Below are 13,267 nucleotides of genomic sequence, written 5' to 3'. Positions count from 1 at the left end.
ATGAAGTGAATGTACATGCGAGATTCCACTTGAACACACTAACAGAGAACACAATGGCTGCACTAAGTTTACATATACAGGTTGAGTATCCCTTATATGAAATGCTTAGGTGTTTAGGATTTTTGAATTTTTTTCAGATTTTGGAATATTTGCATTATATTTACGGCATCCCTAATATGGCAGGGGGAGAAAGGATCTACAATGAGCATCCCTAATATGAAAATCCAAACTCTGAAATGCTCCAACGAGCATTTCCTTTGAACATCACATGGGCACTCAGAAAGTTTCAGATTTTGGAGCATTTCACATTTTGGATTTTTAGATTAGGGATGTTCAATCTGTACTGACACTAGATATTAACAGCATTTTAGGATGCCTAATTGATAAATACTAAAAAGGAAAAGTGGGTTTCCTTCAGAAGGAGAAAATGAACTGCCTCATTTGTTGCTGGTGCCTTAAGAAAGTTAGAATTAATCATTTCCCAAGTCCACATGCAGGTCTAAAAACTGTCATAAGAGCTCAGAGTTTTTAAAAAACAACAACAAATTTATTGAGCAACTACTAGACCAGAATGTGCAAGGAGTCATACCTGGCTTAATATACCACTTAGGAATTTAGGGTCTGGATGGGAAGTCCCAAAAAGAAACTAGCCGATTAGAACATTTGAGATAACCCAGTCTAACCATCTCATTTGGCTTATGGGGAAAAGGATGCTCAGAGAAGTGTAATGGCAACAAGTAAGCATCTTCTTCATTTTAGCCCAGCAAATTTTTATTTGTACCAAACGTCCATGGGTGGGATGGAATCAGTTAACCCTGAATGGCTCGATGTCCAATTAAGTGGCCCTTAAGATTTGCAGGGAGGTGGGAAGGGGGTGGCTATGGGTCTAGCGTGATCAGTGAAAGTTTCTAGGGCATGAGCTTTAAGCCACTAAAGAACAAGGTTTTAAAATATAAGGTATGAGATAAATCAGGAGGAAACGTGAAATATGTCTGCACTGGGAATTCTACCAGCATTTTCTCTCGTTGGCCTATGAATTTGATGGAACTCGTGCTGCACGAGGTCTTCAACTTCTCTCCTCCACTCCTAGACTGCACCGGGCAGGCCCTGGCTTCCGTCAACCACGCTCAGTTCCACTGCCTTCTTTCAGGCCCTTATTCGTCTCTCACTGGGGCTGTTCCAAAGGCGTCTTCACAAATGGCATTGCAGATACTCTCTCCTCCTGCCACCACAATGACCTTTCCACTACCACAGTAGAGCCGTCTGTAGCTCCCTACTGACAAAATGTTTGTGCTCCTGGCCCTGCCGCCTATGGCCTTTCATGACCTGAAGCCTGCCTGCCTTCCCACACACCCACTCCCATTCCTCCAAACCTCTCCTCTGCCAGGCCCTGACCAAGCTGATCTGTGCCCAGCTCTGAAATGCCCAGCACCTTGGAAATCCTTTTCCCAAACAACTTCTTATCCTTTCCTATCTAAAGCTTAAATATCACTTCCTCCATACAACCTGCTCTGAATCCCCTGCTCTTCCTCCCTCCTTTACATTCTTCTGCAGGCCCTTGCCTTAGCCATCATGCTGCATTTTAACTCTTCACCTGGGAAGTGGTGGGCTGGAATGTCTCTTGACACCACCAGCACTTCCCCCTAAGGGAGAACTACAATTCTCAGAATCCCTTTCCCCACAGGCTTCCGGGTTACTGCGCCAACAAGAGACTTAGAAGGTGAGAGTGAAGCAAAATCCACGATATTCAGGAGATGGTAATAATGAGACAGGGAAACTTTGCAAACAGTCCACAAGCTCCTAGATTGAGGCTGCAAACCCAGACGTGGGGGTTTCTTGGACTTTTCCATGAACCCCAGCTTCTGCTCCAGTGCCTCAGGCTAGAGTCAGTGGGGACTATTTTGTCTGATTCTCTGGCTACAAACTTCCAGGTCTTCAGTCTCCCAGCCCCAATGTTCATGTAAGCTCCAAATCCTATACTAAATGCCTTCATTCATTCCTCCATGATCTGCAGTGGTTGGGTTAGGAAAACAGACTGACGCGGGAAGCGTGAGGATGGTATCCTGATCTTTACTCTTCTCTCTCCTACACAGAAGAACCTGGCCCATAGAAGGAAGTGTTTCAGAAGATTCTGGTGAGGCATGGAGGTAAGCACCAAAACAGCCCCCTCTACACCTCAATGCACACACATGCATGCTCATTCTCTCTCTCTTTCTCATCTTCCTCCTGCAACCAAATCTTCACTACGCTCTCTAGTTCAGACTCACGGGAAGATGTGTGTATTCTACATTGAGGTCTGAGACGCTCTGTGCAGCTCTGAAGGAGCTTGGGGTCTGGCCAGCAGGAGTGCAATCCTCTAGAAGCCCATTCCCACCACTCAGAGGGAAGGAGGATGAGGTGGAAGTGTGGCCGCTCCTCTATTCCTAATCAGGAGCACTAAAACTGAGGTTTCACTGGAAAGGACTGCTTTGATTCCACTGAGCAGCTTTCTGGAGGGCTTGGTTAATTCTGAGATCACAGTCTGGTGACCTCGTGCCTCTCCACATTGTCCAATCCCAAGTAAACCAGGACAGCAGAAAGAACAGTTTTCTTTGTTCTTCTTCCTGCCCTTCCTCTACCCCTCCCCTTACATCTTGTTCCAGGAACAACAGCACTGGAATGTGGATCAGAACGCACATACAGTCCCTCAAGCTCAAATCACGATCCCATCCTTCGGAGTTAAGGAATCGTGACAACAGGACTGTTCCAGGAAGCGCCCAGATGAACTCCCCAACCTCTGCAATTCCACAGCACACACTGCTGCCACCACTCACTCCATTGACTGGCTGGAATGGCATTAGGCAGGGGTAGGACAGAGGTCTGAAGTGCAGGAGGTAAGGAAGGAGGTCTCAGTGCAGACCAGGGATGCTCTGGGGAGCAGCGGGTGTCATCCCTGGCCCAGAACAGCTTACTTACCGGGAATGGGAGACGAAGTCATACACGGGGATCTGGACTGTTTTCCCTTCAGTGATTTCTTTGAGTGTTTTGAGAATGAGTTCATTGTCAAAGGCATCTGAAAAATATCAAATTGTTAAAATGTTTCTTAATTTTAAAATAGTATCTCCTATAATCATACACAGGACATCCTCATAAACATGTATATGGGCACATCATACTTTAAAGGTAATCATACTGCTCCCTAAAAAGCTGGATTTTTACCCAAAGCAGAATGGAAGCTCCCTGTATCTCAAAATAGGGTGTATACATGAGTTCTGACAAACAGATTTCTTTTTTTTCTCCTTTGACATTCCATCCCTGACTTCAGACAGGTCTTTCCCCTCTCCAAGTTTAGCTGTTATCATCCTAGGATTGGCACATGCTAAACTAACCTGGAAAGCACACCCGTGACTGGGGGAGTGCGCACAATAGGCACCATGCCACGGTTTGCTTCTAACAATTTTAAGAAACCCAAGCCAGCTAAAGGAGCAGTGTGCTGATCTAGGGCTGCAGGGCAAAAACCATTCTGGCAGCCACCCTGCCCCTCCACCTCCCTCTCTGCCACAGAGCGGGTTGAACACACATGTCCACGTGGGGAGGAGGGTCTGACGACGGCTGCCTCAGAACAGAGGCAGCAGAAGGACCAGCTCTGTATGTTCGACCCCACGTCTGGCCCATCTTGAGTCCCAGGCTCATACAAAATCACCTTTGTTCAGATACAGATTCAATCAGTATTTAATGAGCCAAGCACTACATGAAGCATCTGAAAATTCCTTCTTTCACATAAGCCCCACAATAACACTGCAAGGTAGTTTGTCAAGTCCCTACGTTCTAGATAGAAGTAAGATTCTGAGAGGTTAAGCAACTTCCTCATGAGCAAAATAAAAATATTTCCCCCTACACCAATACACATACATACCCCCTTTAACACCCCGACTCACCCGGGTGGTCAAAGTTGAACTGGCCCTTCAGGGCTTTGGCCTTCTGTTCCGAGGTGAGAACACGGTAGAAGCTATCCTGGCTCAGGATGACCACCTGCTTCTGGCGATAGTCCACCTCATTCTGCCCCAGGAGCTGCACGATCTTAGCACACACGGAAGACTGTGAGGAGAGAAGAGAGCACCCAGGAATAAGAGAAAGGGCATGTGTGGTACAGAGGAAGTCCCCGGAGTAACTAAGCTGATGCACACCTTACAAGAAGGGGCTATGGAAGGAAGAATTCAAAGGCAGCTGTCACGCATGATGAGTTAAAGGGCTAAGGGATGCAGCCATAAAAAGAACAAGATCATGTGTTATGCGGGAACGTGGACGGAGCTAGAGAACACTATCCTCAGCAAACTTAACGCAGGAAGAGAAAACCAAATACCACATGTTCTCACTTATAAGTGGGAGCTAAATGATGAGAATACATGGACACAGGGAGGGGAACAATACACACTGGGGCCTGCTGGAGGTGGCGGGTGGGAGGAGGCAGAGGATAAGAAAAAATAACTAATGGGTACTAGGCTTAATACCTGGGTGATGAAATAATCTGTACAACAAACCCCCATGACACAAGTTTACCTATATAACAAACCCCTGAACTTAAAAGTTAAATTTAAAAAAAAAGAAAGAAAGAAAAGGCTAATAGAGAAGAGTCCACCTGACACGCCTGTGACAGAGAAGTCTTAGGATCCCCAAAGTCCCTTCCTCCCTTTCCTTAACACAACTTACTACTCTCAGGTACTTGCAGTGATGGTGGGGGAAGGAGGGTAGCACACACCACCTCCTCCTCCTCCAGAAGATCCTTTCCGAAAGCCACTGATAAAGGTAGGGCTAACTGATCCTGCCTGCTTGCACCCTGGTATAGACAGACAAAAAAGGCAGCAGCAGCAGAAAGTAGAATGAGGGCACGGTGAGGATGTGCTGAGGGGCCACAGTGTCTTGGAATCACAAGGTGACCGCACACGCATGGAACGCCACTCAGCCCCTGCACATCTCTTTATATCAATGGAACCAAAAACCACGGCCAGAAAGCTCAGCTAGTTAGCAGGAGGCTATGCTCACAGCGTTAATCCTACTTCTGTTGGTTACTTTTGCTCCAGTCCACAGCCATGGACTTCTCCACACCTACAGTAAACCAGGTGGCCTTTTCACAAATGTGTGCCACCATAGACAGGGTGACAAAGAACACAAACACCACCAACATCTAAAACAATTTAGGGGTATCCCAACCAAGAGTGGAGAAGACAATTCCAAATGAACTCAAACCTACATGCTTTGTGTGTGTTGTTAGTAATACATGTATCCTAAAATTAAAAAAAAAAAGAAAAAACATAGTAATATATGTATCTGCCCCTTTTTTCCCTTCGATAACATATGCTCTTCATAAAAGGAAAATTATGAAACAAGTGCATTCAACAGAATGAGGCAGTGAAGGATTGTATTTATCAAATAACTGATTTCTTTTTTCATTTCATACAAAGGTTAATTTAAAAATAAACATGTCTATATTACATAAGCTGTAGAAGACATAACCCAAGTCTTCTAATTAAACTAGTTGACCTGCTAGGCACGGTGGCTCATGCCTGTAATCCCAGAACTTTGGGAGACTGAGGGGGGTGGATTGCTTGAGGTTAGGAATTTGAGACCGGCCTGGGCAACACAGTGAGACCCTGTCTCCAAAAAAGGAGGAAAGAAACTGGTTGACCGGATAATAGAGATGAAAAACAGCATATTTAGGCTAGGCATGGTGGCTCATGCCTATAATCCCACAGTTTAAGAGGCCAAGGTGGGTGGATCACCTGAAGTCAGGAGTTTGAGACTAGCCTGGCCAACATGGTCAAACCCTGCCTCTACTAAAAATACAAAAATTAGCCGGGCATGGTGGCACATGGCTGTAGTCCCAGCTACTCGGAAGGCTGAGCCAGGAAAATCGCCTGAACCCAATACACGGAAGTTGCAGTCAGCTGAGATCGTGCCATGTACTCCAGCCTGGGCAACAGAGTGAGACTGTATCCAAAAAAAAAAAAGAACAGAATAGAACAGAAAAAACCCCCAGCATATTTAGAGGTTTAATGACTCAATCTTAGAAGTTTTACTATTGAATTTATTTCACCAACTGATTTTAACAACAACACACACACACACACACAAACATGAAATCTTTTAAAGTTACAATTCTTATAAAGTTGTGTTTGACTGCCCTGGGCATAAGGAAAACTGGCCATTCCTGTTGCACAAGTCAGTGCAAACTAAACAGGTTTGCAAAATACGTCCTGTTATACAAGTTGTGACACACGACTAAGTAAGGATCTTTGGAGGAACAATAATATTTTGACTCAATTATTTTCAATTTATTTTGCTTTCATGATACTTTTGCATATTGACGCAGAAAAACATTTAAAACTACTCTGGATTTTGGGAACACAGATCCTCCCATGCCCCAAAATGTAACAGAAAACAGATTCATATGATAAACTAGATTCAAAAGTGAAAATATTACAACAAAACCAAAGGCTCTCTGGGTACTACAGATGGATGGGGACGGGGGGAGGGGGGAGGTGGAGAAATCAAAGGCTCTATGCAATTATAAACTATAAGTTTTTAAACATCTGTAGGCCCTCAATTTCCTTTTCCTCCCAGGCATCTATCTTAGGACGTTTCTTACATACTAAGGTTGTAGGAGGGTAAAGTCTACAGCCTTTATTAGTAGACAGAATTCCTCCTAGAATTCCAAAGAACAAAAACAACAAAGTGATCCATGAAGCCAAATATATATTCTCTAGTTATTCAAATTGTGGTATTTTTATTTATACTTAAAACCCATAAAATGTTTTTAATGTAAATGGCAATCCCATCACCATCAAAAAAGCATATTAAAAAGTTACACTACCTAATTTTGCAGATAAACAACTGTTTCCCTTAACTCAGCACAATCGAGGATAGAACCTGTACAATGGCCAGTAAAATGGGATAATGAACATACAGTAGGTGCAATTCTAGAAAATCAGCGTTCATCCCAATCCTTGATCAATGATACAGTATAACTGTGTTGACCCCCAGCTGCACATCTCAGTCCCGTGTTTTCAAGGACCTGGCTGGTGACCCTTCCCTTCTACAAACACACCACCATTGCTGACAGTATAAATGATTACTTACTAGGCAACAGGCCCTGCGCCAAACACTCCATTATGACCACCCTTAGAAGCCACATGTGCTCTCCTGCATGGATGAAGTTAAAGTAACTCGGTTTCATAGAGTCCTGGCTCTTTACCTCAACCTTAAGACAGTAAGAAGTCCCAAGGCAGAAGAAGCCCTTTATCAGGAAGGACATAAATAAAATTGCACAAATAAGCAAAGAAACACCTGCCTCTAGGTTAATCTAGATTTTTTAGGCATTTTCTTCCACCTGGGCCATGTTACAAATGGGCCCTAAAAAATCTGGTAACTGTTGAATCTGGCTGACAGGTCCCTAGGGTTTGGTTGTATCATCCTCTCTATTATTGTGTAGGTTTGAATTTTTACCTGGTAGGGAAGAAGGCAGAGAGGGAAGAAGGAATCCCACAAAGAGACTCTACTCTGCCCTGAATAAATGCTCTTTTGCTTACTTAATGCTCACCTCTGTATCTCTTTCACTATCATTTCTGTGTTCTCCTTTTGCCTAATCCTGCTCCTCTCTTCAAAAGGATGAAATTGAGCTCTGAAGTGTCATCTTGTTCCTTAAGAATAATTCAGCTGGGCACAGTGGCGTGCACCTATAATCCCAGTGATTTGAGAGGCTAGGGCAGGAGGATCACTTGAGCCCAGGAGTTCAAGCCCAGGGTGGGCAACACTGTGAGACCCCACCTCTACAAAAATTCAAAAATTATCTAGGCATGATGTTTGTGCCTGTGGTCCCAGCTACGTGTGGCAGGCTAAAGCAGGAGGACTGCTTGAGCCCAGGAGATCAAGGCTGCAGTGAGCTATGATCATGCCACTGCACTTCAGCCTGGGCAACAAAGCAAGACTATCTCTAAAAAATAGGAGAGAAAAAAGAAAAGAAAGAGAAATAATCCACCAATAACCAGGGTTTGAGAAGGCAGGCAATCCTGAGCCTACAGAAATCTAAAACATGAAAGGGTACAACTGTTACAGTGGGCTAAGACTTAATCATTATACTAACAGTCACAAAAAGACAAATACCATACGATTCCACTATGTAAAGTAGTCAAATTCACAGAAACAGAAAGTTAAATGGCGGTTGCCAGGGGCTGAGGGGAGGGGAAAATGAAGAGTTGTTGAATGGATATACTTTGTCTTATTCTGTTTTACACAATAAAAGGGTTCTGGAATTTGGCCATCCAATAATGTGAATATACTCAACACCACCGAGATGTACACGTAAAGATGGTTACGATGGTAAATTTTATGTTGTGTGTATTTTACCACAATTAAAAATTAGTATTACTATAATAAAAGCCCCATTTCTTTCTATATGCTGGGTACTAGGCTCAGTACTTCAAAATGATCTCATGTGCATACCACAAGCTTATGTGATGGGAATTATTATCACACTCACACCACAGATGGCAAACATGGAGGCAAAGAGAGGTCGAATGGAGCCAGGATTCCCACTCCAGCAGTCCGTCTCCAGTGCCTAGACACTTAGTGGCTGCAGCTGCATGGCGCTGTCTCACAGGCAAACTGACACCGCCCACTGGAGTGTGAGTTCAGCCTCGTTTTGTATATATCTCTATATTTAGTGTAATGAATCCAGAATATATTCTGTCCCTGCCACTTCTAACACATTACTGAAATTGGAGTCAGGAGGGTTAAAGGTCTGCTAGGACTGTGGCCTGTTGTCCAAATACAAAGTTAGGCGAAGGTCAATACAAGGTATTTTCAGAAAGGAAAAAAAAAACCTATGGAAGAAATCAGTGCAGGTGATTCACAATTTCTTTACTTATATGGCATTCTGAAGACATTATCTCATTTAATTCTATTACAAAGAAATATTACTTTGTCTTCTTTTTTCCTAATGAGGAAATTGAAGCTTAGAAAACTGATCCCATGAAATGATTTGCTCAGTCCCAAAGCTGAGTCTCAAACCACAGGTCTAACTCCAACTGCACAATTCTTTTCACGATTTTAGAACATAAGCCGCTTTGGCATCCACCCCAATGTTCTCCATAAACGTACTCTAACTCTGGAAAACAATGACAGGGGAAGGGAGACAGGGAGGGAACTGATGAGAAATATAATACTGTTTTGTCCCACTGCATCATTAAAGTCAACATTTATGTTGAACTTCTAGAACTAAAGGCAGGCAAGTGATGTGCCTATTAAAAGGAAGCTAAAAGCCCACCAAGAAAACCTGTTCTAGAAATGTTTATTATGTTCAAAAGAATCCAGCTGTTAGGAGCCAGGGTCCACTAGACATGCTGAACAATGAACTCCTTTAGCAGAGACCTCCCATTTGGGAAGCCACAGTAGCAGTCAACAGCTTATCAACAGGCCCCTTCAGCTGGCAGTTTCCAAAAGGGCAGCTGTTGAGCCAGCACAGGTTCCTGTATTGCTACAGAAAGGATAGTTCTCGAAACTCGTTCTCACTCTGGAGGTGGCTCTGACAGCCTAGACACAATCTTGCTATGCTAGTTCTAGTGTGCGTCTTCCAGGATCGAATCCACAAAATCCTCTTGTCCAGTTCCAAGACCACTGGATGAGTAAAAGAAAACAAGCAGGGCAATCGGCTCTGACGCCTCTTTGTCATATACCCTCCACTACACTTCAGTGCTCAGAACCTGACATAGCCCAAGCCTGGACAGCTCAGAGCAGCGCAGCCCTCGGGAGGGCGTCGGGCTGGGTGTGTCCCTAAAGGAATGGGCTGGCACATCTCACAGTCATCCTTACAGAAGAAGACCAGATAACCATGCTGCCCAACATTTTTGAATCCCATCAAGATGTCTGTTGTAACACTCTGGATGAGCTGCTTCAGAATCACAGGGAGGGCTGCTCAGAGGGAGGAAAACTTAGCAACCACAGCCAATCAGCTCCAGGTGAGGCACACTGATTAATCATTTCCTTCCTGCTTTCCAGGATGGGAAACATCACAGCAGAGAAGAATGCCCGAACGCCAGAAGCTTGGCTTCCTCAGGCAGGAAGACCCCATCTAGCTCCTTGGCTCTGGGACTATGTGTGGGTCACATCAATTACTCTTGGCAGTAGCTTTCCCTGTCACTATCATTAAGTAAGTATCACCACTAGCTTATATGGTATCCATCTCAAAGGAAGAAACCATCGCGGCCCCCAGACATTACATCACTCCTTTGTGGGTAGGGGTTGCTCCCCACAAGGCTCAGAAGCTCTAATTTACAAGCATTAGAAAACCAAAGCACCAGTAATTTGCCCTGGTTTAAAACTAAGAACAAGGTTCAAACCTGCTGGCTCAACTTCCTATTCAACTGGTTAAGTGGCACAACAGAGAGATGTCACTCAAATGCTTCCCCAGAATATCTGCAAGGCCATCTATTCTTCCCCCCTCCCCGCCCCCGCCCCCCACCCCGGCAGAAAGATTTATTGTGAAAAGCAAAAGAACAAAGCTTCCACAGTGTGTAAGGGGACCCAAGTGGGCTGCCCTAGGCCATCGATTCTTGAAGTCACGGATGGCCCTAGACCCCATGCATTGCTGACTAGGAGCTCCTAGCTACAATATAATCACCACCACCCACCCACCCCATCACATACAGGATCTAAATTAGAAACTCACTAAATTACTAATAAGGCTCTCTCTCCAGTACCAAAAAGCAGCCATGGGTCAATCAAATAACCGAAGAGCTTTTGGAGCATAAGGACCAAGAGTGTGATTAAGTTTTTCTTCTCAGGCACCTGGGTGGGGGGTGGGGGTGTGTCTCCCAAATGTCTGTTAAACAGAAATGTCCAAATTTATCAGAAGTCTTTTTTGAAGTTGTGTGATCTTAGCTCACTGCAACCTCAAACTCCTGGGCTCAAGCCATCGGTCCTTGAATTTTAGCTGGGCACACAAAATGCATTTTCAGCCTCCTTTGCAGTTCCTCATGACTATGCAACTGTTGCCTTTTTTGACATTCTTTCCTGTTGACTCAAATGAAGACTTGATAGCTGAAGCTCAAGCAGCCACCTTGCAGCATTGCTATCATGCTAAGGATTGGAGAGCAGCTAAATAAAAGCCCAAGATTCAAACAATTAGAGCTGAGAGCCATTAAGAGTGAGTGCTTCACACCTCTAATCCCAGCACTTTGAGAGGCCGAGACAGGCGGATCACGAGGTCAAGAGATCGAGACCATCCTGGCCAACATAGTGAAACCCCATCTCTACTAAAAATACAAAAAATTAGCTGGGCGTGGTGGCATGTGCCTGTAATCCCAACTACTTGGGAGGCCGAGGCAGGAGGATCGCTTGAACCCGGGAGGCAGAGGTTACAGTGAGCTGAGATCGCGCCACTGCACTCCAGCCTGGTGACAGAGCGAGACTCCATCTCAAAAAAAAAAAAAAAGAGTGAGTGCTAAGGTCTAAATGTGTCCCCCCCAAAATTCACATGCTGAAATGCTGAAACTTAACTGCTGATGTGATTGTACTAGAAGGTGGGCCTTTAGGAGGTGATGAGGCCCCTTATGAAAGGGCTTGAGGGAGTGGATTCATTCTCTTCTGCTCTTCTGCCATGTGAGGACACTGCATTAGTCCCCTCCAGAGGATTCAGCAACCAGGTGCATCCTTGGAAGCAGACAGCAGCCCTCACCAGACACCAACCCTGCCACTACCTTGATGTTGGACTTCCCAGCCTCCGGAATTGTGAGAAATAAATTTCTGTTCTTCATGAATTACACAGTATCAGGTATTTTGTTACAGCAGCACAAACATTCTGAAAGAATGAGGTAGACTATCTTTACACCCTGTTTTAGAAGTTTTCTGTCACTTTCAACAGAAGTGATACTAATACTGATGTCAACACCCACATAACCAGCACTCCTTAGTACATGGCTCTTGGTAGAAACGTTCTCTGGAAAGCTGAGGAAATCCTTTGTCCTGGTCTATCAGGCTGCCTTAATTATCCCAGGAACCACAAGTAACTTATCAGCCAAGCCATTTCCATGTGAGTTTTAAAGGGTAAGGTGATGAACATTCACCTGAACCAGTGTCCCCAGACCACTGGGCACTCTGTCACCTGCCTACCTCCAGATATTTATCCAGAGGTGTATCTTCCCCCTTTCAGCACCTGTTTGTGCCACAGACCAAGCTCTCCATAGAGAAAAGTAGTACCCAGGAGAGGGAAACCCAAAAGGTTATTAACAGTAGAAGACGAAGATTCCCCACAACAGAAGCTCCCAGTTTTAACTCCTGATCCATCTGCTGGTGCAGCAAAGGTAGTCCAGCCTAGAAAGACGCAGATGTTAGACTGCGTCTGAGAAATCTTCTGGTTGATCAACAGTCACCAACATAAACGGGTTCCTAGGACTTTTCCCTAAAGTGCCAATCTCATTAAGCTCTATTACTAGAAAAGACATTTGAAAAATTCGCTTCTGGGTTTATGTAATTACATGTTTGGCTCTGCTCTTTAGACTCACCAGCACCTGGAAATTAAGTGGTTCAAAATTAACTGAGTGATGATAATAATAGCTAACACACAAAACATGCTATATGCCAGGAACTATTCTAAGGGCTTCATATATACTTGGTTATATTTAATCCTCAAATCAACTCTATGAAGTGGGTATTCTTATTATCCCTATTTTACATAAGAAGAAACTGAGTCAGAGAAGCAGATTAAGTGACTCAGACCAAAGTCAAACGTCTGAAAAACAGTTGAGCCTGTCTTCAAAGTCAGGTGGGCTGGCTTCAGGATGCGTGCTCTTCGCCACCACACAACTGCTTTGGCTTGTCTTGCCACCTCATCAGAAGGGGATGGAAATCTTCTGATGAGAAAAGAGCCACAAGCCAACATGTGTATACTGAATACACTGGAACCACCAGGAGCAAAACATTCTCAGCAAGGCTCTGTAATTTACTCCCTGAGGGGCTCTGCAAAGCACATGTTTGTTGGACTTTCTTAGAAGTTGATTTTTCTGATAAATATTTCATCAAGAAAAGAGAAAGGTAGGTCACTTCTGATCCCCTACAGCTCATCCTTTGGTTGAAAATGGTGTCTAAGTCCATGCTTAAGGGGGTTGGGATTAATCCTCTGGGAAACACATGAGCCCACGTGGGTGCTTTCGGGAGCAGAAATGAGGAGACCAACTGTTTAAAACTTTACCACATCAAAACTGGTACACTCATGCCGGCTGTTGTGCTGTGAACT

The 13,267-nt window shown here is 44.4% G+C and overlaps 1 protein-coding gene across 2 annotated transcripts in view; it reads right to left on the bottom strand.

Annotated features, from left to right (window-relative positions):
* UCK2 (uridine-cytidine kinase 2) overlaps nt 1-13,267 on the bottom strand; it is an 84,821-nt gene that overhangs the window by 17,345 nt on the left and 54,209 nt on the right. For both annotated transcript variants that reach the window (XM_005539852.4, XM_074001845.1), the window contains exons 2-3: nt 3,918-4,077; nt 2,956-3,052 (exon numbers count right to left, since the gene is read on the bottom strand). In XM_005539852.4, coding sequence (XP_005539909.1) covers nt 2,956-3,052; nt 3,918-4,077 — 257 coding nt within the window. The remainder of the gene's footprint in view (nt 1-2,955; nt 3,053-3,917; nt 4,078-13,267) is intronic.

The sequence above is a fragment of the Macaca fascicularis genome, chromosome 1 (assembly GCF_037993035.2).
Source record: "Macaca fascicularis isolate 582-1 chromosome 1, T2T-MFA8v1.1".
NCBI classification, from domain to species: domain Eukaryota; kingdom Metazoa; phylum Chordata; class Mammalia; order Primates; family Cercopithecidae; genus Macaca; species Macaca fascicularis.
The sequence above is the reverse complement of the archived record's forward strand: the minus strand, read 5'-3'. Positions and strand labels throughout refer to the sequence as shown.